Source organism: Halichoerus grypus, chromosome 1, assembly GCF_964656455.1.
Source record: "Halichoerus grypus chromosome 1, mHalGry1.hap1.1, whole genome shotgun sequence".
Taxonomy (NCBI): domain Eukaryota; kingdom Metazoa; phylum Chordata; class Mammalia; order Carnivora; family Phocidae; genus Halichoerus; species Halichoerus grypus.
In genome coordinates this window covers 147,551,850-147,577,288 of record NC_135712.1, presented here as the reverse complement: position 1 = coordinate 147,577,288, position 25,439 = coordinate 147,551,850, and the positions used below count along the sequence as shown (strand labels likewise).

The following is a 25,439-nucleotide window of genomic DNA, read 5'->3' as shown; positions in this document are numbered from 1 at the left end:
TGCCTGCAAGCCCGAACTAACCCTGGGCCCCAGTGAGCAGTTGTCAGTGATAAGCTTCAAGGAACTGAATGGCAAATGAGTGGGCCATTTGTGGAACTGGAAAGTGCCCAGCACCTTCAGGTCTCCCCCTAGGGTGGCCCGCATGTGGCCTTGCCATATCCCACACCTGCTAGGGCTCCCCTATCTCCCCGGAGCCCTTGCCTTGCCTGTCCAGGAAGCCAAGCCTGCTGCGGACTTTGATCTGTGACTCTGAGGGATGACTCCTGCCCCCGGGACTTGGAGGGATTCCCTGGCACAGCTGAGGGGCCCTGCAGCGCCCCTGTGTCAGGCTCTGCTCCTGTTCTGGTAGAGACCCTGACACCCACCCCTCCCGCCCCCCGCCCAACCTCCCTTCCTGGGCACTGATGGAGGCTCTTCTCTTGGGCTTCCAACAGGCAACCTACTTCATGTTGCAGCAGAACTACACGGGGGCGCTGGAGGTGGTGAACCAGATCACCGTCACCTCAGGGAGCTTCCTGCCTGCCCTGGTCCTAAAGATGCGGCTATTCTTGGCTCAGCAGGACTGGGAGCAGACGGTCGAAATAGGCCACAGGTGAGGGACGGGGGTCAGCCGACACCACAGCACCAGCATGCTGCTGCTTTCCTTTTTTTTTTTTTTTTTTTTTTTGGCAAAGCCAAGGGTCCTCATGTGTTCGCATCTTACAAGCTGGGACATGGGAGACATCATGTATTTGATGGAACAAGACATAAAAGTAAATATTGTCAACAGAGGAGGTATGAATAGTGATGCGATCATATGGCGGGGGGACAAGGAGGCCTATGATGGACAAAGAAATGGGCGTATCTAGAGGTATAAGCACATTGTTTAGGAGACAGGTGGAGGGAGTGACCCAAAGAGCCCAAAGCAACCAAGGTTACAGGGCGACAAGCAGTTCCCTCTAAAGAATGGGGGGGTGGGTAGGGAAGCATAAAGGGACTGTTGCATTATTTAATTGTTTTAAACTATGGGTATGATACACTGTAATAAAAACTTCAGGGGGCAAGGTCCTTGGTGACTGGGAGAAGACTTTTAGCTGAGGCTGGGCACATCAGCTAGACAGTGAGAGCTGGGGAGTTCCTGGGGTTTGTGGAAGCCAGACACCAAGTTGAGGTGACTTTGGAGTATTGTCATTGTCAATAGAAATAAAGACGACTTGGAGGGGGAGGGATGTTTGATGCCAGGTTTTCTGAGGATGGACTTTTCTAGATAACTGAAGCTTATCTCTTTAAACTCTGACACTGGAACTGTTTTTATTAAGTAATTCTAAAATGCATGCTACTCATTTTCTTCCTAAAAAGAGTTAACAGACTATTTTTTGTCTGAGTGACCACAAGTGATCACTATGAATCATTACTAAATTGTGCTAGTCTACAGCACAGCTCAAAACCAAAACAAAACACAAGCAGACCTCTTTCTTCCCTGTGGAGGGATGGTCATTCCTCTGACGATCAGCCCTGGAATCTGTGTCCCAGAGAGAGGCTCCTGGTAGCAAATGAACGCGATTCGGGCCTGCTCAACCCACAGGGGCCCCCTCGTGCAGCGCCTCTGTGGCCCTCGGCTTCTCTGTCCCACAGTTGACACCTGGCCAGTGTCCTCAGCAGGAGCTGGGTCAAGAGCTTGCTTTGGAGGCTTGGCCTTCAGCCAGTGGGATCCTGGGAGCACCTGGCTGAAGGCCACAACCATGGTGTGCGCAGTCTCCCTCGCCCAAGGCCCTGCTACCCTACCCGAGAGGAATAGTGTTTAGTGCCAACGGGCTGAGTCCCACACCCAACGCCTGCCCTCGTGGGGGTGTTCCCCAGCTAGTGGTGTTCCCAGAACTCCCCCATTGTTTTGTATTTTTAAAAAAAATTTTAAATGTTTTTTTAAAGTTTGTTTATTTTATTTATTTACTTATTTAAGCAATCTCTACGCCCAGCGTGGGGCTTGAACTCACAACCCAGAGATCAGGAGTCGCGTGCTCTATGGACTGAGCCAGCCAGGCACCCCGCCCCCATTGTTTTTAATATCTCTGCCCCCTCTAGGTGTGTTTCTCTTTCCATCCCTAATATTATTTATTTTTCCATTCCCTCTTATTTTTCTTTGTCAACATTAATTTGTTTCTTTTATTAGTCTTTTTAAAGACCCAGCTTTGAGTTTTGGTGTCTATCACATCTCTGTTTTCTGTTTCATTAATGTCTGCTCTTTATGATTTCCTGCCAACTCCTTCCTATGGGGCTGTTCTGCTCTGGTTTTCTAACTCTTTGAGTCAGATGCCTGGCTCATCCATTCTCAACTTTCTTTTAGAGTATAAGCATTTAAGTCTGTGCATGTTCCTCAAGGTACCATTTTAGCAGTATCTACACATTTGGATGTGATATTTTCAGTATCATTTGGTTCTAAGAATTTTCTAATATCCATTCTGATTCTTCTTTAGTCCATAAGTTATTTTAAAGTTTTTTTTTTTTTTAATTTCCAAATGTATTTGGTGCCCAATACTTTCAGAATCACCATAAAGTGTTAGAACCGTTTGAATGTTGACTGCCTCGTCGATCCTATTGGAATTTTGGGTGTTAATTAGAGTAACCCTCTATGAAGCACAAGGCCATCCCTGACCAGGCTGAAAAATAGGAAGTTTCCTATAAAGAAACAGAATATTGAAAACCCCATAGTATGTATGACTGGAAACTGTGTCTTCACAATGACACATGATGGAAAACAAGCTTCCCTTTCTATCATACAGCCGCAGATGACCCCCCCAAGCATCTCTCCACCACCCTGGGACTGTGGGACCATGGACAGTACCATGATCATGTCTGTGATAGTTGGAATATGAATAGGCTTCTGTCACAAATCACCCCAGACACATGACTTAAATGACATTCCTCTCTCAGGTAAAAGTCTGGGTGGTTGTCCAGGACTGGAACAGCAGCTTAACTCTGTAGGGTCCAAGGCTCCTTCTGTCTTGCTGCTCTACCATTCCTAGGATGTGGCTCACATGGTCCACGTTTCAGCCAGCAGGAAGGAGGAAAGAGAAGAAAGAGAAGGTGGGCTGTAAGAATACAGCTAGATGTCACCTGGGGCACTTGCACTCACATCCTATTGGCCAGAACTTAGTCACAGGGCCACACCTAAGCTGCAGGGGAATGCTGGGAGATGTAGTCTTTATTCTGGGTAGCCATGAGTCCAGCCAAATAAGGGAGTTCCATAATTAAAAGGAGAAAGGGAGACTGGATATTTCCAGACAATCAGGAGTGGCTGCTGCACCATTCTACCCTGGCCTATGAATACTCTCAATTCATGTGACTCCTCTTCCTATTTCAGAATCCTAGAAAAAGATGAATATAATATCGATGCCTGCCAAATCCTAGCTGTGCATGAGCTTGCAAGAGAAGGCAACATGACCACAGTAAGTTCTTTCAAGACTCAGGAGTTGGGCCTTGAAACAAGCACAGCCTGGGCAGAAGCACTCTTAGCACCCCCATCCCCAGGGCCTCGGAGGGTGCTCCCTGGATCTCAGCTCCCTCCCTTCTCCCTCACCTTGTACTCCCTATAAGGAGGTCAGGAGATCTGCTCTGGTTTGCTCTTTGGGCGGGCAGTGAGGTTGATTCTGGTTCTGCCCCGTGTTACCTGTGTGAGGCTGGGCAGGTTCACCTGGAGAAGCCCCGGGCCCCTCATTCGTAAACTGGAGATACCTCCAATCACTTTGTGAGGTTGGTAAGAGGACTACGTGGGATGACATGTGGGAGAACTTGGAACAGTGCCTGATTTCGGGAAATGCCATTTTTTAAGGAGTAGCTGAAACCGCTCAGGTATTGGCCAGGTAGAACCTAGCCCCAGGCTTGCTCCTAAGCCCTGTAGTTTTCCAGAGAAACCCAAAACAGTCTTCAAACACAGCCAGACACATCTGGAATCTTCATGAAAACCTTAGTGCCCGGACAGGTTTTAATTTTCAAGAAGAGTGTGTGTCTCCAGCCACAACATTGCCTTTTGAATAAAAGCATTGCCTGTGTAAAGAGTGACAAATCAGGAGTCTGTTAGCATCTCATGATGGGAAGAGGAAGCTTCTGGTTCCTTCTGCCCAGCTCTGAGACTCTGGGTTTTGTGGGGTGGGGTGAGATGGAGGGTACAGTCCATATTTGGGAGGAACCCTCAACAAGGGCCCCAGCGCCCTCTCTGGGTAGGAACAGGAGGAGAATGTGCCTGTCCTCAGCTCCGGGCATCCCCAAAGCCCTGGGCAGTCCTTCCTGGGGCCTGGCCTGAGGGTTAATCCCAGGGGCAGAGTTAGCATTAATGGCCCTCCTTCCCCCCCCCCCCACCTCAACCCCTGGGATTTGCCCCTGTCCCCAGGCCTGGCTGCTCAGTGCTAACATTGCTTGCATCTACTGAGCAGAGTAGTCCTGCCCCATCCAGGGTTTCCCCTGGCTCTTGAGCCAGCCCACGGCCTGGCGGGCTGCTCTGTAGGCACTGTGACAACTGGCTCTGGCGGGGGCGGGGCTGGAGGGGGCCTGAAAGGGCAACTTCTCTTCACAAATCCATGAACAAAGGGGCAGTGCCAGCTCTTGGCTGGGCAATGCTCCCGAAAGCTCCACCTACAGGCCCAACCCAGTCCAGCTGAATCTGAATCTCTGGGGCTGGCTCCTGGGCGTGGGTATTTTAAGATCTCCCAGGGAATGCTGGGGTTGAAACCTCTGCCCAACTCCCATTTTATATATTACCTTTGACCTTGTCTGTTTTGTCCCCCACAGGCTGCCAGTCATGTTAGAAATCTGATTAAGGCACTGGAGACAAGAGAGCCTCAAAATCCAAGCCTCCATCTTAAAAAAATTCTTGTGATTAGCAGGCTGGTAAGAAGGTCCTTTCCAGGTTTCTGAATCGTGCTTCTTGCTGTGTTCCTAAGGGGAGCGCTATGGCCCCCTGGAAGCTGCCTGGCTACCCTGTCCTCCCCTCTCTGGCTCAAACTTGGCCTCTCGGGCTGGTGGCCCATACCCAGGGCCCCTACCTGCCTCTGGCTGATAACTGTATCGTGTAGGCTCTGTATCTGGGCCCAAACGCTGCTCAGACACACTGTAAAGATCAGCACGATTGAGGCTGGAAGTGCTTTTAGAGTAGGAGGTCCCTCATTTGGGGGAAGAGGGCAGTATTATGGCTGTTACACAGCAGAGCCGTGCCCGGCCGTGGCTCGGGGTGCAGGGGCGCCCGACTGCCATATTCTCTCTGTGGAAGTGACCTGGAAAGGCGGGCCTGCCTGTACCTCTCTGAGCAGACCAGGTGCAAATGGACCAGGTTGCCAAACAATCTGTCTCTATCAGACCCTTCAGCCCCAAAGCAACATTTACCAGAAGGAATTGCTGCAAAAACCGGGGTAGCTCTAGGGCCTTGGGAACCAGCCCATGGGGTCAAATGCCATGGGGACACCATCTCTCCCGCAGAGACACAGATCTGTGTCTGATGCTCTCTGCTCATTCTGCACATCTGGCAGGGAACATGGCTGCTCACAGTCTTCAGAGCCACTTCCCGTCAACGGGGCACAAAAGAGCCTCTCTGACCCAGCCTCAGTTTTTGAAAAACTTCTTGGTGACTTGGACCAATTATTGTGGCCAGACAGGAGATGGGCCCTTTGGAGGGCCCTGTGCCTGGAGGCAGGTTCCACAGATGTGGCCAGGGTGAGGGTCTTTGGAAGCTGGGTGACTGCACAGACCCATCTGTGGGTCGCAGGCAGCCCTTAGGCTCTCCTGAGCAGCCCCCAGCAGGCCTGCCGAAGCGTCCCCCGATTCTGACGTGGCCTTGTTCCGACAGGCTGGACTGACTGGTTTCCCTGTTCCCATGTGTCCGTTCCTTGCAGTGTGGGAGGCACCAGGCGATTCTACAGCTAGTGTGCAGCTTCATCGAGTGCACATTCATGGCCACACCCTCCTATGCCCGTGTGGCCACAGAGCTGGGCTATCTCTTCATCCTGCAGGACCAAGTGAGGGAGGCATCTCTGTGGTACTCGGAGGCCATGAAATTGGACGAGAGCAGTGTGGCTGCCTTGACAGGTCTATGCAGGTTGGGCAGGGTGGGGGGGGCGCGGTGGGGGGCGTGGGAAGGCAGGTAGCAGGGTAGCCTCCGTGGATCCAGAAGAGAGGCGCTGGGAAGCATTCTCCCTAGAGGGTGTGTGAGTTTGGGCATACATTGTATGATGGGGCGCCTTTCCATGACATAGAAACGGAAACCCATGCTCCAACAGAGGCAGAGATGGGGCAGCTAAAGAAATGAGTAGACCGATTTTTCCCCCAGAGAGCTCCAGGAAAAACAGAAATTAAAAAAAAAACAAAAACAAAAAAGCAAGCTCAGGGTCACTGGAGGCTGGGAGCAAAACAGGCCATGGGGCAGTCGGCGAGAATGCAATCAAGGAGGCAATTAAGGGGGGTGGGGCAGGAGAGAGCGGAACAGAGCCCCTGATGCTTCCCAGCACCACCAGAGACATGAAGGACAAAAAGACTTGCTGCTCCCCACACAGGCCACATCCCCTGACATTCCCCCACCTGGCTCAGTCCTTCCCCACTTCTTCATTCAGGGGAGACCCCAGCCAGTCAGCCGGAAAGGAAGTCCACCGGCCTGAATGGCCATCCCACATGCCAGCCCGGGCGAGCCCTGTCAGGTGTGTGCTGGAGTCACCCTCTCATCTGACCTGTCTCGGAAAAATCAGTGACCTTAACAGTTTGGGAAATGTGCCTCAGCTGCTAATACTCATCAGTCTAGTCCATTTGTAAATCTGCTAACAGTCTGAAAGAGGGGAGAGCCCTCTGAGGAGCGAAGTTAAAGCCGGATACAGACAAGACTTCCCCTCCCCTACTAATACACCTCCGGTGTTTGCAGAGGCTATAACATCAGTCAATAAGTAAAGAACAGGCTACTGTGAGAAAGGTTATAGGGAACAAAAAAGTTACTGAAAATTAAAAATACGATTGCAAAGTACAAAATTCCATTGATGAGCCAAATGGTGGGATGGATAGGAGTGAAAGCCAAGGTGGTGATTAGGAAGACAATCAGGAATAAATACACCAAAATGACCAGGAAATATCTATAAAGGAGGAATAGTAATAACAGATGGATTTGTCTGCCCAAATCCAAAACACATTAGGAGGCAACAGTAGTTAAGTCAGCTTGAGGCCAACGCTGGAATAATGAGGCAGATAAATGGCACAGAAACAGATCTTACGAATAAGATGACATTTCAAACCAATATGGTGGTAGGTTTCAATAACTCATGGCTGGACGTCTGGCTATGAAAAAAGTAAAGGGAAGTTCCCATATCACACCATACTCAAAAATAAACTCCAGTTTATCGGCTCAGTTGGTAGAGCACGTGACTCTGGATCTTGAGGTTGTGAGTTTGAGCCCCACATTGGGGGGAGGAGGGTAAAGATTAGTTAAAAAATAAAAAATAAACTGCAGATGAATTAAATATTTAAACATAAAAACTCAATCGGACTTGGCTTCCCTGGGGGAAACTCAGAGGATGGAAGGGAAAATATCTTACCGATTTGACTATGTAAGAATTTAAAACTAATGGATGGCAAAAGACACTGAAAAATACTTAAGAGGTAAATGACAAACTAATGGAAAATGTTTGCTACAAAGGATTAATCATCTTAATATATAAAAAGAAAACAACCCTAAAAGAAAAACAGGCTAAAGCTATGTACGGGAGATTCATAGTAGAAAAGAAAAAGGCCATTCAATATATGAAAAAAAAAAATGTTCCTTTTCCCTGGCAATAAAAAAAAAAAAAGTAAATTCAAATGAGTTACTATTCACTTTTTAGACTGGCAAAGAGTAAAGCATGTCTGCAAGGTTGTGGGGAAAGGCCACTTTCAAGTTCTTGGCTGTAATATTAATTGAAATGTCTTTGGAGGACAAGTCAGCCTTATCTGTCAACATTTTAGATATACATGCCCTTTGACCCATCAGCTCAACTTCAGGAATTAGAACACGGAAATATGTTCACTGTGGCCATGCAACATTAAGCATCAAAAGCAAACTAAATGTTAGATGAGGTGTGCTTCAATGGGGCCACAAATACAATGTCGCATCCACAGTGGCATATTATGTTGTCATTAAAGAGAACGGGGTGGGTGTGTATAAACTAAAGCATCTCATGAAGATGCATACACATTGCTAGAAAGATGGTTGACTATACCGCAAACTGTTAAGGGCGGTTACCTCTGGAGAGAGACCTGCTTCAAGCTGGAGCGTGAGCTAGGGACGTTTTTCCATATTGCCTCATGCTTTGAATTCCTTACCCCGAGCATGGATCACCCTTCCTTCCGCTGTCTCATCTGTGCTCCTTGGCCTGCTGGCCTGCTGGCTCCGCGTCAGAGCCGGCTGCTCATGCTCGCTCTATCCCGGGCCCAGGGATCATCTGGTGCCAGATCCTGGACGGCCACCTGGAGGAGGCTGAGCACCAGCTGGAATTCCTGAAGGAGGTGCAGCAGTCCCTCGGAAAGTCTGAGGTCAGAGCTCTCTGGGGATATGGGTTGCTCCAGGATTCCGTGCCCCCCCCCACCCAGTTTCCAGTATCCAGCAGCCCATGCGGCCTGGACTCCTGCTTCACCCCCGCCTACCCACTGCCCGGCTGGCATTGGTGCCAAAGACCCGGACCTGCCTCCCACAGGTGCTGGTTTTCCTCCAGGCCCTTCTGGCATCCCGGAAGCACACGGGGGAGCAGGAAGCCACTGCCCTCCTGAAGGAGGCTGCAGAGCTACACTTCTCCAGTATGCAGGGCCTCCCCCTGGGCTCCGAGTACTTGGAAAAACTGGACCCCCTCTTCCTGGTCTGCATCGCCAAGGAGTACTTGTTCTTCTGCCCCAAGCAGGTTAGTAGAAGTCCTATCCTCATGGCGGGGGTCTGGAGCAGAGGTCTGGACAGAGGCAGGGACCTCACCTGGCTGGCCACCAGGCAGCTCTGTGCCCCTGCAGTTAGGGAACCCCTTCTCCTTCAAATTTGCATGTGTAGCATGCGAATCACCTGAAAGTTGTTCCAGGGCAGATTCTGATTTTGGCGGGGGGGGGAGCTGGGGGGAGAGAGCCAGCCTCTGGAACAAGCTCCCAGATGATGCTCGCTCGAGTTGCTGGTCCACAGACCACACGTGGAGGAGCAGGGCACTAGCCTGTGCCCCTGCCTTTATCCTAGAATAACCAGGTTCCTTTTTTCCAGAAGTCTTCTAAGAAGTCTGTTAGCCTTTACTTGTTTGCCTGTTTCCCTGGCCAGCCAAGATTCCGTGTGGGCAAGGATCCTGTCCCCCAGTGCCATGTAATGAGTCGTCCCACAAATATTTATCAATTGCGCTAACCATGTGCCAGACACCAGGTTAGGTACTGGGGACACAATAGCGAAAACCAAGTCCCCGCTCTCCGGAGCTTATGCTCTAGTCCTCGATGGCACAGAGTGGATAATAAACATGTGGAATGAAGTAAAATTCCTGCACTGAAACAGGGTTTTCTGAGAGCTTTGGGAGTCTGTCTGGCATGGGGCAAACCATACAGCCAGGCCCTGTGTTCCTCCAGCCCCGGTCACCAGGCCAGATGGTGTCTCCACTCCTTAAACAAGTCGCCATGATCCTGAATCCTGTAGTCAAAGCAGCACCAGCTCTGATCGACCCTCTGTATGTGATGGCTCAGGTCAAGTACCTCTCAGGTGAGCCCAAGGGTCCCCCCACATCTGCTCATCTGTTCAGACACTGCCCCGGGTGAGCGCCCACAGGCCCCCGGCCTGGGGTGTTACACACACACACACACACACACACACACACACACCCCCTCACCAGGCCTGCCCGAATCTCTCTCTCACACACACACACACACACACACACCCTCACCAGGCCTGCCTGAATCTCTCTCTCTCTCACACACACACAAACACACACACACACACACACACACACCCTCACCCAGGCTTGCCCGAATCTCTGGCCTCCACTCCCCTGAAACCCGCCTGACTTCCGTGGCCAGCAGGGGTCTCTCCCACCCGGCCTGCTGCTGGTTGCTTCCGTGCTCTGCGCCAGGTAATAGTCCCTGAACTTCCATTATTACACCGGGGCCACGCCAACACTGGGCTCCGCGAGTCCTCAAAATACACAGAAACTCCCTCAGGAGGTTTGCATTCTAGTAAGGGGAAATAGACAATAAACATAACAACTAAGCGCACCTGGTTGTTAGGACACAGTAATGCCATGGAGAAAAGTAAAGCAGGGGAGGGGAGGGGGTGGCAGGGTTGCAGTTTTTTCAAGGTGGTCCGGAGGGCCTCATGGGGAGGTGAGACCCTGTAGTATTAGGCTTTCAGAGCCTCAGGGTGGCCAGAGTGATACCCTTCCAGCTCTTTCCATCTCAAGGCCCAGGCCCTGGAGAGAGGGGGTGGGGGAGGGGAGAAGCCTCCACGGGAGCCTTATTGTCCTGAGTACTCTCCCGCACCCCGCTGTCTTGCACCCCGCGTCTGCCTGGAAGATAGGCTCATCTCTGGTGTGCTGGGGGCTTCCGAAGGATCCCAAATGCCAAGGCATGTGTCTGGCCTCTGGCACGGCCTTGTGGGTCACACTGTGCAGAGGGCTCCGCCGTCTTCATCCTCCAGCCCCCCAGTGTATGTGGGTTCCAGGCTTACCCACAGTTTCAGGGGCTCCTGGGTACGAGGCAAAGGCAGGAGCATGCCCCCAGGGGTGCTGCAGCTGCCAACAAGCAGGTTTCAGGCCAAGGCCAGGTCTCCAGCTGCTTAGGTTGCCATAGTGACATCTTCACATTTCTGCAGCACACAAGGAAGGAGCAGGGAGTTGGGACCCACAAGCAGGTGCTCCCCACTCGCTAGGTTATGGACCCTGAGCAGGAACTGTTGAGAGACCTGGATGCAGAGGGCGGAGGACCTTCCTACCAGCTCAGTGCACCCCACCCTTGGGCGGCCACCGCTGCCCACTGAGGGCCAGCCTGGCTGCAGGGAAACCCTGTAGCCCCCTAGTGCCTGGGCATTCAGAGCTCAGCCTTAGGAGCCAGTGGCCCTGGATTTCAATGCTGACTTGGTCCCTTGCAAGCTGAGTGACTTATTGTCACGGGGTTCCAGTCCTACAGCTAAAAGACACAGATAATACTGCCAATCTCGCAGGGCTGGGCAAATATTAAACCACCCTTTCTAAAGGTGCTTTGCATGTGTTGGGCATAGAGCAGATGCTTCATAAGTTGGGGCTATTATAGTTGCCATTATTGTTAGGATTCATTCTGCTCTGAGGTGTGGGAATCAAGACTTAAGTGTTCCCCGGAGCTTCCAGACAGAGCAGTGATGTGACTTAGCCGTCTCCCTGAGGGTTACAGAGAGAAAGGAGGGGTCACACCCTGGTTCGAGTTTCCTGGCTTTTGTCTGGGTCAAGGCACAAACTGTAGTTCTGGTTTTAAGACAAGACCTCTGAGTGAAACAGAACAGAACCAGGTCAAATGGCAACTTGGGTATTTCCGGGCAACTGGACATAGAAACTTCATTCTGCCTTTACGTACTGGGCCCTGGAAGTCACCGGGGACCCCTGGATGTAGAGGCCTGTTTCTCATTCCTAGGAGAGTTAGAGAATGCCCAGAGCACTCTGCAGCGCTGCCTGGAGCTGGACCCCACCTCCGTGGATGCCCACCTCCTCATGTCCCACATCTACCTGGCACAGGGCAATTTTGCCATGTGTTCTCACTGCTTAGAGCTGGGCGTCAGCCACAACTTCCAGGTGGGGGTCCTCTATGCCCAGCCGCCCACTCAGCACCCAACGGCCCACCCAGCTGCAGCCCCTATTTGCCCCGGGAGGGTAGCCCCAGGAGCTCCCTGCAGCCTTCAGACCCTTCTGCTGGCCAAAAGCAGGGGCAGGCTCAGTGGGCTTCTGGCACTTTCTCCAGGCTGGGTGCTGTGAGTAGCCGCAGCGGCATGCCAGAGCCCCGTGCCCCACTGTGCTCCTCTAGGTCCGAGACCACCCCCTCTACCACTACATCAAGGCCAGGGCCCTCAACAAGTCTGGGGACTATCCAGAAGCCATAAGGACACTGAAAATGATCATAAAATTACCAACTCGGAAGATGGAAGAAGGCAAGAAGTTCCGTGGGCCCTCTGTACAGCCCAGCGAGCGGGTGTCCATCCTACTGGAACTGGCAGATGCCCTCCGGATGAATGGGGAGCTGGTAAGAGATAGCATGCTCTCTTCCCTTGGGACTGGGGCATTTGGAGGTCCAGGGTAATCAACCCAGGCTCTTTGATTCTGGCTGATGTTTATTTGTGCTACTATTTGAGCCTTTATTCATTTGGGAGCACATCTTCCCCCTGCCTAAAGGCTTCAGAGGCTCCCACTGCCCTCAAGATAAAGTCCAAACCCTACTGAGTCCTGCGCGATCTGTCCCCTGCCTACCTCACTGTCCCCACGAGGATCCCACGCAGGCAGAGCACAGAGGCCCATGAGGGCAGCCGCAGGTGGTCATGCAGACTGGGCGATGTAGAGCTCCAGTAGATGTCATCATCCCACCACAACCTTTATGAATTGTGTCCCCTTGGAGTTTCGTGGTATACAATTTGCTCAACTGTACGAGGCAGCTCTGGGGCCTTGGAGGGGCTGGGTAGGCAAAGGCAGTGAGCACCTGAGCATCCCATGCTGGTGTAAAGGAGCAGCGGAGAACACAGAGGCGGGGAGGGGGAGAGCTGGCTCCCCATGCTCCCTTGGCCCCGCTGTCCTCACTCACCCACCCGCTCATCTGGAAGCAGTTTGTCAGCAGAGCTTCAAGACCATTTCTGTGATCCACCAGTACGGGGGCATCTGGCCTCCTGGGAAAATCCTGCCATCAAGAAGGAACAGCCCGTGAGGGCCTTTCTCCTTAAAAGTTAAAAATTGCCTTCTGGGCAAAGATGGCGATGCAGAAGCCTGTTGGTTGTACTTTCCTCCTTTAAATCTGCCAAAAGGAACACAAGACTTAAAAGTGGGGAAGGAATCTCCATCTATAACAAAATCAGGGATGGGCCGCATCCCAGAAGAGTTGATTAAGCCGGTCATTTATTCAGCTAGTGATTGAGGGCCACCTATACGCCAGGCGCCATGTGAGGGCTGGGGATAGAGGAGAGCAGCCCGCAAAGTCCCTGTCCTTTCAGAACTTACCGTCCGTGGGGGAGAGAGAAAGCAGGGTGCCATCAGTGGGACCTGAGTTTCCAGCATTTGCTTGAAACTTTCTGGAGACGTGGTCAAACCAGGAAAAGCAGGGGCATTCCGCTTTTGGAAGGGGAGGACCACTGGGCAAGAACTCTCTGCTAAAATGCGTCCTTGCTTCTCTCTGTCCGGACTCCTTTCTAGGAGACATGGGCCAGAGGAAAGGAAGGAGGGAAATGACCAGAAAATCAGTTCCGCAGCTGGCTTTGCTAGGATGACAGATCTGCAAACTGAGGCCTTCCCTGTGAGCCAGGGGTTCCATCCTGACCCCCCAGCTTCTCACAAAGTCTACCCCAAAAGGGAGGACCCACAGAAAGCTCAGAGGAAATGTGCTTTCTAGGGCAGCTGTGCTAGGCCCTCTCCCTCCCCAGCCCCGTTCCTGAGAAAAGGGAATGAAAATCTCATTTGAGAATGAGCAGTGATCAGATGGGGTCCAAAATGGTGGTTATAGGGAAGGAAGGAGGCGAGGGAGAGAGGAAAGAAGGAAGGGAGGAGGGAAGAAGGGAGGAAAGGTAGGAAGGAGGGAAGGAAGGATGGGAGGGAATGAAGGAAGGCAGGAAAGAGAGAAAAGGACAGAGGGAGGAAAGAGGAGAGAGGAAACAAAATCACAAGCCAAAGACAAGTGAGGGTTACACTTTGGGAGAAAGAGTATTATACAAAATAAAAGAAATATTTATTTATTTATTTATTTATTTATTTATTTATTTGGTTGTCTTTTTTTTTAAAGATTTTATTTATTTATTAGACAGAGAGAGATAGCTAGAGCAGGAACACAAGCAGGGGGAGTGGGAGAGGGAGAAGCAGGCTTCCCACGGAGCAGGGAGCCTGATGTGGGGCTCGGTCCCAGGACCCTGGGATCATGACCTGAGCCGAAGGCAGACGCTTAACAACTGAGCCACCCAGGCATCCCTAGAAGAAATATTTTAAAAAAACAAAAACTTTTCTGCACTCAGTGAAAATAAAAAGAACATGAACTCTTGTAAAAACCAGCTCAAAGCAGAGCACCAGAGGTCCACAGAGGGGTTCAGCTAGCAGAATTAGACAGTAAGCACAGGAAGCAGTGATCCGTTAGTCCCACGAGAAAAAACAGAAAGTGGCTGAACCCTTGCTGAGGCTCTCTGATGGAGGAAAGGGTTGAGAAAAATCACTGAAGTGATTTGAGAGGATGATGGATAAGAGAGAGACAGCAGATAGCCAGCAAACGCAAAATCAACGTTCCTGCAGAAGCGAGAAGAAACGGAACCCGGGACACGTCAGAGATGGACCAGAATGATTCCTTTAGGGGAGACACAATACAGTGACCCGGAAAGGCACTCTGTGCTGGAGAAATAGCAGTACAATATTAAGACCAAGAAATATCCTAATAGTAATGTCCTAATGAATTTACAAGAATCAAGGATTCACAATGTCATTGAAGGTTCTGACAAGCATCTGGGTAGGGAGCATATTACCCACTGTGAGAAAAAAAAAAAATCAACTTGGCCTCAGACTTTTACTCAACAATACTAAATTCAGGAAGACAGGGGCACCTGGGTGGCTCAGTCGTTAAGCGTCTGCCTTCGGCTCAGGTCATGATCCCAGAGTCCTGGGATCGAGCCCCACATCAGGCTCCCTGCTCCGCAGGAAGCCTGCTTCTCCCTGTCCCACTCCCCCTGCTTGTGTTCCCTCTCTGCCTGTCTTTCTCTCTGTCAAATAAATAGAACCTTTAAAAAAAAAATAAAATAAAATAAAAAATAAATTCAGGAAGACAACAGAACAATATTTATAAAATGTTGAGGGGGGAGGGAGTCCCCCCAGGATAGCTTTCATGTATGAAAGCAATAAAGGATACTCTAAAAATTCGAATAACTCCAGAATTATGGTGTTAATTAAACCTTTTTGAAAAATCTACTTGTCTATGTAATCCAGACAACTAAAAACACAAAAGAAAATGAAGGGTTTTTTTTTTAAATACTTAATTTTTTTTAAGATTTTATTTATTTATTTGACAGAGAGAGAGAGACAGCGAGAGAGGGAACACAAGCCGGGGAGTAGAAGAGGGAGAAGCAGGCTCCCCACCGAGCAGGGAGCCCAATACGGGGCTAGATCCCAGGACCCTGAGATCATGACCTGAGCCGAAGGCAGACGCTTAACAACTGAGCCACCCAGGCGCCCTGAAAATGAAGTTTTTTATAAGTGGGGAAAAAATTTGAGCTGTAAAAGGACACATAGAACTAATCTAAATAAATCTAAATATAATTACATTGAAATATGGTCATTTCAACTCAAAGCCAGCATAATTGCTAAGTTCTTGAAATAAAAGTTATTAAAGTCAAAATAACAATAGTATCCCATAAAAAATTCAGGGAGGAGGATGGGAAGGGGAGGTGGGGTTACTGTAAGCATGCTAGTTTTTTCCATCTTTATAGAGTGTGAAACAAAAAGTTTACAGAAAATGTGTCTTGATAGAAAGATGACTTTTTTTTTTAAAGATTTTATTTATCTATTTGACAGAAAGAGACACAGCGAGAGAGGGAACACAAGCAGGGGGAGTGGGAGAGGGAGAAGCAGGCTTCCCACCGAGCAGGGAGCCCGATACAGGGCTCGATCCCAGGACCCTGGGATCATGACCTGAGCTGAAGGCAGACGCTTAACGACTGAGCCACCCCAGGCGCCCCAGAAAGATGACTCTTAGTAGAATTTAAAAGAGACGATTTTCACCACTTTTATCAAGAGTTAAGAAGAAAAGAAAGCAGACCACACGTAAAGGCAGGAATGAAGTCAAACACAGCAGCATATAAAAATGAAAACAAAGCAAGTTGACAGAAAACCTGAGAATGTATCTGTGATAATAAAATTGTAAATGAAATAAATGTACCTATTAAATAAAAGAGGCATTAGAGTGGTTTAAACAAACAGAGGGAACCCTTACTGTCTGTACTTCAAAAACCAAAGGACCCACCCAGAATGGTAGTAAAAACATGGTACAAACATATGAAGCAAACAAAAAGAAAGCAGAGGTTGAGGAAGAAATGTCTGGTAAGGCTGAATCCAAGTCAAAAAGGACCAAAATGGGGAAAGAGAGTCACTTTGTTAAAATAATCAAGGGGACAAATATAATGAAGAAATAATTCAAATAGAATTTTTGTACCAAATACCATAACATTAAAATACTTTTGGGGCACCTTGGTGGCTCAGTGAGTTAAGCGTCTGCCTTCAGCTCAGGTCATGATCTCAGGGTCCTGGGATCGAGCCCCAGGGGTGAGGGGGGGTCTCCCTGCTCAGCGAGGAGTCTGCTTCTCCCTCTGCCCCTCTCCCTGTTCCTGCATGAGCACGTGCGTGTGTGCGCGCACTCTCTCTCTCAATAAATAAGTAAAATCTTTAAATAAACAAATTAATAAGAATAAAAATAAAACATACCTTTGACCAAAAGCAGGAAAGTACAAGGAGATGTGTCCATAGGTCTCTAACAGGAAGGAATCGCCAGCAGACGTCGAGGTGCTAAGGAACAGGCTGGTTCTTACAGTTGAAGGTTTCTGTACCCCCAGCTAGCCGGGCACCTTCCCCCTGCCATCCCCCAGGAACAGCGGTTGTGGACATTGAAGGGCTGTCTCTCCCTTCTGCCACTGGAGCCTCTCTGCAGGTGGATGGGAGCCATCCTATCCTTGGCTTCCGTGTAGCAGAACTGCTCCCAGCTGTCTCTCTGTTTCCTTTCTCTTCCGGGGTTAGGAGTGGGAAGAGGGATCACTTTTAAGTCTCCTCCAAGAGGTTTCAAGTGTTGTCAGGCCACCTGTGGTGGGTGACAGCTCACGGAGGGTCTGTTGGCTTCCCATGTCCCAGCATGAGGCCACCAAGGTCATGCAGGATGCCATCAACGAGTTCAGTGGCACACCAGAGGAGATCCGCATCACCATCGCCAATGCGGACTTGGCCCTGAGCAAGGGGAATGTGGACATGGCACTGAGCCTGCTGAGGAACATCACGCCCAAGCAGCCCTGCTACACGGAAGCCAAGGAAAAGATGGGCAACATCTACCTGCAGACCCGCAAAGACACCCGCCTCTACATCGGCTGCTACCGGTAAGCCCCAGGCGGCGGCACCATGCCGGCCTCGGCTCCAGCAGTGTTTTAGGGAGTGTTTCCTCCAGATTATGTTTCTTCCACCTGGGTCTCCAGTCCATGTCCTCCAAGTGTGTTAGATGCAAGTACAGAATTTCCTGGGGGTCAGAATTTGAGTGTGCTCAGTCAGGATGGCTCATTGCTGAGTCCTGAAGATCCGGAACTGAATCTGTCCTGCTTGGCTGCCCTGTGTGGCCCCACATTCTGGTGGGAACCATGGGAATGTGCTTCTGCCCTGGCCCCTGACTCTGCCTGTCCCTGAAGAAATGTCCAGTGACTTGATGTGGCCGATGAGAGGGGCAAGAAGGGGGAGAGCTGGGGTTAGAAGCCCTGTCTATATACTTTGACACTGGGGCCTCCAAAGTACCTTCCTAGCCCCTCCCTCAAACAAAACTCTGCCTCCTCAATCCAGGTGGGAGGTGGTGCTGGGGGTGGGGTGGGGTGGGGGAGGTGAAACCAAGAGCAGTGGGAAACCAATAAACAGTGGAGTGGTCACATGGAGTTTTAGAAAGTGCAGGATGCCTGCTTATGCAGAGGGATCTGGGGGGGTGGGTGTTTAAGAGTGGAGGCCAGAGGGGTGGATGGAAGCTCTGGCACGATCCAGAAAACAGACAAGGCGAGCCTAGACTAAGGTGGTTAACACAGGCCTTCATGCACAGTGGGCTTTCAAGGAGTACTGGGTGATGAATGGATAAATGGATGAATGAATCAGTGGGAAAGAAGAGGAGGAGGTGGATTCAGAAACATGAAAGATGTACAGGTCTGAGCTAAGTTTTTGGTTGCTTTTGCAGGGAGCTCTGTGAACACCTGCCTGGTCCCCACACCAGCCTGCTACTGGGTGATGCTTTCATGAACATTCAGGAGGTGAGTGAAAGCCTCATGGCCTTGCCAAGTGGTCCCCTGATCTCACGTCTCCAGTGGGAGAGAAGAGAGACAGAGAGAGAGAGACCTCTGGACACTTTTCCCACCAGCCCGAAAAGGCCCTGGAGGTTTATGAGGAGGCCTATAGAAAGAACCCACACGATGCATCCCTGGTCAGGAGGATCGGGCAAGCCTATGTGAAGACCCACCAGTACACCAAGGTCAGGCTAGGTTGGGGTGGGGAGGTGGGGGCAGCCCAGCAGAGAAGAGGGAGGAGGATGCATGAGTAGGAGGGTCTGGATGGGAGGGGAGTGGCTGCATTTCCACCCTAGCTCCCTGCTGAATGGGGTACCAAGGGGAGAATTCAGAAGCCAGCCACCCACCCCCCAGCACACACTCCTGCTCAGCTTGAGCCCTCTGCAGCTGGGAGGGCCTTTCCATCTCAGGCTTCTGTGTTCTGGAGGGACACACAGGTGTGGTGGCCACTGAGGGAATGCGGTGTGAGGCATTCAAGGTAGAACCAAACCCAATGCCAATATTTCCTGTTTGCCCTAAGGCAATTAATTATTATGAGGCCGCGCAGAAGATCAGTGGACAGGACTTTCTGTGCTGTGATCTGGCTGCGCTGCTCCTGAAGTTAAAGAAATTCAACAAGGCAGAGAAAGTTCTGAAACAAGCACTGGAACATGACTTTGGTGAGGCCATGTCCTAAAGTCTCTCCCCCAGCATACTGCGGCCCCCCCTGCCCCCCCCCCCACTCTTCTCCTGCAGAGTGATGCAGGGGTCCTGAGCCCAGTCCCCTCCCTCCCCCATCCCCGGCTTCCCAGGGGCCAGAGAACACTGATTTGGGTTTCCATTTTGCAGTCAAAGACATCCCGACCATGATGAACGATGTCAAGTGCTTGCTTTTGCTGGCAAAGGTTTATAAGAGTCATAAAAAGGAAGATGTGGTGGGAACTTTGAATGAGGTAATTGACAACAGACAACAGACTCAAGCTCTTTATCTGCCGTTTCCTGATGGGAGCTATAAAAGGAAGGATAGGACTGCAGGTCTGGAAGGCTCCAGGGCTGGCCCTCAAAAGAGGACCTAGGTTACACCTCAGACCTCTGCCTTCCATTTATTCCCACACCTGTGCTCTTCGTTGATGGTGCCCCAAAGTGCCCAAAGGCCGGCTGGGCCGGGCTGGGGAAGGCAGGGAGGAAGAAGGTGCCCTTGTCCTCAAGGATGCTGGTGGTGATAATACTGGACAATGCCGGTTGTACAGCACTAGGCTTTTTGCTTTCTTATTAATTCTCACAGCAGCCCGTTGAGATAAGCTCTGTGACATTCCTGTTCCACAGATGAGGCTCCGAGAGATTAAGAAATGTACCCAAAGTCACACTGCTAGTAAAAGGTGGAGCTGAGATTGGAACCAGGTCTGACCTGATCCAACCGAAGCTCTTTCCCCACCGGGCTGCCCCAATGGGACACTTCCCAGCCACTCCCGCCATACCTTCCTCGCTCTTTCTAGCAAGGGCGTCGCCAGCCACTTGTTCCTGGGGGGCGTTCTGCGGGTGTAGAAGCGGAGCCCACTCTCTCACTGCTGGAGATGATTTAGTCCCTTGCTTCCCATTGGATTCCCACTCCTGTTTGGCCCTTAGAAAGCCCAAAGCTTAACCCTGGCGTCTTCGTTCCTCTCGTTCCGATGCTCCCCGGTTACTCGCTTGATCCTTTTATGTCATGGATATTTGCAGAGGCTGCCTCAAATTCCCGGCAGGGCAATATTCAGCGCATATGGGTCTATCAAACCCCAGCCTGCTCTGAGCACCTACTGTGTGCTTGTTCTAGCGCAAATTAGACACGGGAAGTAGCAGGGTGTCATGGAAACAGGTAAACAAGTACAGTCCAGTAGAGTGTTTTGTTTGGGTGCCTTTGCTTCTACTCCTGCCCCAGAGGCAGAGTCAGCTGAGTACTCAGCCAGTGGCCTTGCCTGTCCAGAGTGACCCAGATTTGCTCAAGGGCACTTGAGATGCCCTTTCTGAGAATCTGCTGACACAGAAACAAGAGCGTCGGGACTTGTTGTGAATTGGCCTGAGATCTAGCACATCAGGCTCTAAGTCTCTGATCCTGGGTTTACTGGTCTCCCCAGGCCATGGACCTCCAGTCTCGGATACTGAAGCGTGTTCCACTGGAGCAACCAGAAATGACCCCCCCCCAGAAGCAACTGGCAGCCTCCATCTGTGTCCAGTTTGGGGAGCACTACTTGGCAGAGAAGGAGTTTGCCAAGGCCGTGCGGTCTTATAAGGATGCCCTCTTCTACTCGCCCGTCGACAATAAGGTGGGGTTCTCAAAGCCAGAACCTGCCCCTTCTCTTGGGCCATGATGTCTTGCTGAGAGCCCTGCTGAGGGGTAGAGGCCAGGTCCTTTCCTGGGCCGCCCTGAGGAGCTGCAGGTGTAAGGGCCCGGGGCCGCTGGTGTGGGGAGTCTGCTTTAGCTGACCCTGGGGCCCTCAGCCATCATAGCCCTTGGACCGAGGCTGGGAAGCCTCCCTTTGGACAGCCATTGTGGGAGGTAGAGCGGGAAAGGTGCTGCCGGAAGTCATGTTAGTCTGGCATTTCCAGGTCCGCCTTGGAGGTGGGGACACAGTGAAAGCTGTAGCTGCCAGGGGCCTTCAGGCACAAAGCCAGACTAAGCTTCCAAGGAGGTTTAGGGTCCACAAGGGAGGTATGGCCCACATGAGGCAATGGTGGCTGGAGTCCACACTAGGAGAACGGAGGAAGAGCTTAGTGCCACTCTGCCGGGCCATTCATTCATTCATTCATTCATTTAACACGCGCTCATTTGGGGCACCTGGGTGGCTCAGTCGGTTAAGTGTCTGCCTTCGGCTCAGGTCGTGATCCCAAGATCCTGGGATCGAGCCCCACAGGCTCTCTGCTCAGTGGGAAGCCTGCCTCTCCCTCGCCCTCTGCCTGCCTCTCTGCCTCCTTGTGCTCTCTCTCTCTCCTTCTGTCAAATAAATAAATAATTAAAATCTTTAAAAACAAACAAACAAAAAAACAAAGCATGCACTCATTTAACAGAGATCTCATATGCGCCAGACTCAGTGCTAGGCCTGGGAGACAATGGGCCAAGACCTGTCCCTGCCCATAGACTGCCTCGGGCAGGGGGACAGATGAGCACGCTTGCAGTTCCAATGCTACACGAAACGTGCCTGCATGTGGGTCCGCACACTGTGGGAACTCAGAAGATGGGCACCTGGCCCAGAGTCTGGGGCACAGCAGGCGGCCCAGAGGCGGTTCGGTCAGAGCCGGAGCTGATGGATAAGTACGAGTTACCCAGGCCCCAAGTGTCCGAGGCTAGTTAGTAAAACACATGGTATGATTGGAGTACTGGTGAGGGAAAAGGGGAGGGCCAGAGACCTATTGTGAAGGCAGAACTAAGAGAAATGGGTGATGAGAGCGGGAGACATCAGTCTCCGAGTTTTGCCATGATGCTCACCGGCCGATTCTGTCCGGTCTTGTCGCAGGTGGTGCTGGAGCTGGCGCGGCTCTACCTCCTGCAGGGGCAGTTGGACTTGTGTGAGCAGCACTGTGCCATCCTCCTGCAGTCGGAGCAGAACCATGAGACCGCCTCAGTGGTATGCGGCCGCCGGACCTTCTGCCTGCCCTCCCCAGGCTCCCTGTGACCGCCCGAGGGCTGCTGCCCAGCCCCAGAACTCAGACGCCTGGCCACCCCGGCCCCAGGGGTGGCCAGGCAGAGGGGACGGAGCACGGGGGCCGGCTGCCCTTCACGCGGTAGGGGGTGGGCTGGCAGCCGGGGGCAACATCATGGGGGAGGCCGGGAGGCTGATTCCCTCCCGGGGGGGGGGGGGTTGGGGAACCACACCCATAGTTGGTGAAGGCAAGGGTGGGACAGGTTCCTGGGTTTACAGAAGTGTGTGGGAAAAGGTCTCTCCTGTCTTGACTCCTCTCCTCCCTAACACCCAGCCAGCCGCCAGGGCTACCCCACAGAAGAGGGGAGCCCTCATTCCGCCTCCACTGCCTCTGGCCGGCAGTTCTCAGACACGAGCCGAGGGGCTGGTTCTGCTGCCTGTCAAGGGTCCCACTGGTGTCCACCCCTGGGCTTATCTTCCCGCTTCCGTCCTCGCCCCAGCTCTCACCCCGCCCCAGGCAGGCCCTTCCTTCTGGGCTCCTCCTTTGGCCGCTTCTCCCTGTGCCCAGAGAGGCTCCCCTGGAAGTCCTTTCCCACCTGCCCTGCTTATCCCCACCCCCGGCCAGCCTCCCCCTCCAGGCCCCTGCGAACTACTGCCAGGAATTCCGGAGCACCGTGTGTTTTCTGATAGATGATGGCTGACCTGATGTTTAGAAAACAGAAGTACGAAGCCGCTGTCGATCTCTACCGCCAAGTCCTGGAGAAAGCGCCAGGTAATTGCCTGCATCAGTTCCCACCCCGCAAGGGCTGCTCTCCCGGAGAAGGGTGGGCCCCCTCCCCTCCTTCCTGACTGGGCAGAGGAAGCCCCTTCCTCTCTGATTGTTCCCAGAGAGGCAGGAAACTGATAAAGCCCCGATGGAACATGCTGGCCCTTCCCGAGTCCAAGGGGCCAGTTCCTGGTCTCAGGCAGGGCAGTGCTTGGCACTGGACCCAGGAGAGCCTGTCTGTCCCCGCATCACAGCCATTGGACTGGATGTGGCCCCCTTCTGAGGTCACAGCACCTGGAGGTGGCTAGAAATTCTCCCTGATTAGGTAGCTACATTTCCCCTCACTGCAATATCAAAGCACCCCTCTTGCCGGGGCAGGGACCATACCTGAAGCTCAGACTTGAGCCCCCACAGGCCCACAACCAGCTCTGCCTAGAGGCCCAGCAGAGTGCTGCTGTTAGGAGTACGAATCCTGGAGCCAGACCGCCTATGTCTAACTCAAGCTCTTCCACTCACCAGCTGTGTAACCGTTGGCAGAGAACTTCTTTGTGTCTCAGTTTCCATCATCTGTGAAATGGGAAAAATAGGTATCTCGTTGTGTGGTTAATATATAGGTAAAGCACTTCCTGCCAGGTACTGTACAAGTGTTAGCTATTATTACTGCTTTTCAGTATGATTATTATTATTCTCTCAACTTTGGAGACCAGTGGAGACATTGAAGCTGCTGGGATGTCCCTGCTCAGCCCAAATGGGCAGTGTCTGCTGGTCCCCTCACTTCTCCATGCCTGCCCACGGCACCCAACAGGACTTAGCTAGTGGTTATCACAGCCTGAATATTTCTGCTCTCTTATTTTAGACAATTTTTTGGTATTGAATAAACTAATTGATCTGCTATGGAGAAGTGGCAGACTTGAAGATGCCCCTGCCTTCTTTGAATTGACCAAAAGGATGTCCAGCCGCGTTCCTTTGGAGCCAGGGTTCAACTACTGCAGAGGCATCTACAGCTGGTGAGTTGGGCCGGGGGGGGGGGGCTGTCGGGGCAGTTATAGGCAGGGGCTTCTTCCTGGCAGACACGCTGGGCTTCTGCAGAAATCCAGCCTGCAGATCAGGGCGCCAGGAGAGCAGTGATCCAGCCCCGCTGTGTGCAGACTCAGGGAGTGGCTCCTGCGTGTCCCTGCCCTCCCTGGCCCTCAGTTTCCCTCTCTGGTTCTTGGATTTCTCTTCTCCACTACAGGCACATAGGGCAACCCAACGAAGCACTGAAGTTCCTAAATAAAGCGCGCAAGGACAGCACTTGGGGCCAGAGTGCCACCTACTACATGGTGCAGATCTGTCTGAACCCAGACAACGAGATCGTGGGCGGAGAGGTTTTTGAGAACCTGATGGCTGAGAGCAAGTAGGGGCCCGGCTGACCTGGGGGCGGGGGCGCAGGGGCAGGACTCTGGGAAAGGCGGGGAGAGCCACGCGCGGCGGGGTCCAGGCCGAGTGAGGGCCCCGCGGTTCCCGGGTTCCCGTGTCCAACGGCCGCAGCTCCACCGACAGGAAGGACTCGGAGCAGCACGGTGTGCGCACCGCGGAGAAGCTGCTGCGTGAGTTCTACCCGCACTCGGCCTGGGGCCAGACCCAGCTGCGGCTCCTGCAGAGCCTCTGCCTGCTGGCCACCCGGGAGAAGGCCAACGTGGAGGCGGCGCTGGGCACCTTCATCGAGATGGCGCAGGCCGAGGTGGGCCGGCGCGCGGGGCGGGCGGCGGGGGGGCGAGGCTGGGGGCCCAGCGCGCCGACGCCCGCTCCCCCCCCCCCCGCCCCGTGTGCAGAAGGACAGCGTCCCCGCCCTGCTGGCCACGGCACAGGCCTACGCGCTGCTGAAGCAGGTCCCCAAGGCGCGCACGCAGCTGAAGCGTCTGGCCAAGGCCCCGTGGGCGCTGGGCGAGGCGGAGGACCTGGAGAAGAGCTGGCTCCTACTGGCTGACCTTTACTGCCAGGGCGGCAAGTTCGACCTGGCCACCGAGCTGCTGCGGCGCTGCATGCAATACAACAAGGCAGGGGGCGCGCTGCCGTCGGGGAAGCGGGGATGCCAGGTGGAGGCGGGCGCAAGGGGCGCGTGAGCGTCGGGGGCAGAGGAGGTGCGGGTTGGAACCCGCTGAGAAGAGGCCGGACAAAAGCGGGGCATATGCACGCTAGAGCAAGATGGGAACGCGGGCCCGGGGGCAGGTGGGGGTAGGGGGACGGGGCAAGGTAAGAGGAGGCTCACCGGGTCGGGCAGCCAAGAGAGATGGGAAGGGTTCAGGGGGTCGAGGGGCGTGGGGGTCAGAGCAGGAGGGCTGTGGGGAAAGGGGTCATGCACGCGTCGGGGTAGCCTAGAGGGGGAGAAAAGTTGACCCCTTGCAAAGGTGGGAGATGCTGCTGGAGTCCCTGAGAAGTTCAAGTTAATGCGGCTCACCACCCTCCTTTGCCCCCCCCTTCCCCTGCGGGTTGTACCCTGTGCTGGGACCGGGTGTGGCTTTCCCTACAGTCCTGCTGCAAGGCCTATGAGTACATGGGCTTCATCATGGAGAAGGAGCAGTCCTACAAAGACGCAGCCACCAACTACGAGCTGGCCTGGAAGTACAGTCATCGTGCCAGCCCTGCCATTGGTAAGGCCAGCAGCCGCGGTGCATGTGGGCGAGGAGGGACATGGGCAGGCGGCCCACTACCCTGGCTCTTAGGTAGTTAGGGTGCCACTGTCTGTGTTCCCTGTGCCCCTGGACAGGCTTCAAACTCGCTTTCAACTACTTGAAGGACAAGAGATTTGTGGAGGCCATTGAAGTCTGCCACCATGTAAGCCCCTGGGAGACATGGGGGGTGGGGGTAGGGGGCTGGGTGCAGTGACCTGGTCCTG

General features: G+C 52.7%; 1 protein-coding gene across 4 annotated transcripts in view; it reads left to right on the top strand.

Annotated features, from left to right (window-relative positions):
• TTC21A (tetratricopeptide repeat domain 21A) overlaps positions 1–25,439 on the top strand; it is a 33,326-nt gene that overhangs the window by 6,199 nt on the left and 1,688 nt on the right. Inside the window, exons 6-29 of one of the 4 annotated variants that reach the window (XM_078073411.1) lie at positions 435–592; positions 3,341–3,425; positions 4,765–4,863; positions 5,862–6,054; positions 6,576–6,659; positions 8,417–8,514; positions 8,676–8,876; positions 9,568–9,697; positions 11,593–11,750; positions 11,980–12,195; positions 17,025–17,263; positions 18,094–18,166; positions 18,274–18,384; positions 18,720–18,858; positions 19,028–19,131; positions 20,293–20,481; positions 21,670–21,780; positions 22,486–22,567; positions 23,418–23,568; positions 23,796–23,957; positions 24,104–24,284; positions 24,376–24,600; positions 25,074–25,194; positions 25,311–25,378. In XM_078073411.1, coding sequence (XP_077929537.1) covers positions 435–592; positions 3,341–3,425; positions 4,765–4,863; positions 5,862–6,054; positions 6,576–6,659; positions 8,417–8,514; positions 8,676–8,876; positions 9,568–9,697; positions 11,593–11,750; positions 11,980–12,195; positions 17,025–17,263; positions 18,094–18,166; positions 18,274–18,384; positions 18,720–18,858; positions 19,028–19,131; positions 20,293–20,481; positions 21,670–21,780; positions 22,486–22,567; positions 23,418–23,568; positions 23,796–23,957; positions 24,104–24,284; positions 24,376–24,600; positions 25,074–25,194; positions 25,311–25,378 — 3,378 coding nt within the window. Of the gene's footprint in view, positions 1–434; positions 593–3,340; positions 3,426–4,764; positions 4,864–5,861; positions 6,055–6,575; positions 6,660–8,416; positions 8,515–8,675; positions 8,877–9,567; positions 9,698–11,592; positions 11,751–11,979; positions 12,196–17,024; positions 17,264–18,093; positions 18,167–18,273; positions 18,385–18,719; positions 18,859–19,027; positions 19,132–20,292; positions 20,482–21,669; positions 21,781–22,485; positions 22,568–23,417; positions 23,569–23,795; positions 23,958–24,103; positions 24,285–24,375; positions 24,640–25,073; positions 25,195–25,310; positions 25,379–25,439 lie in introns of all 4 variants that reach the window. The other 3 variants (XM_078073405.1, XM_036076833.2, XM_078073415.1) reach the window with 3 other exon arrangements.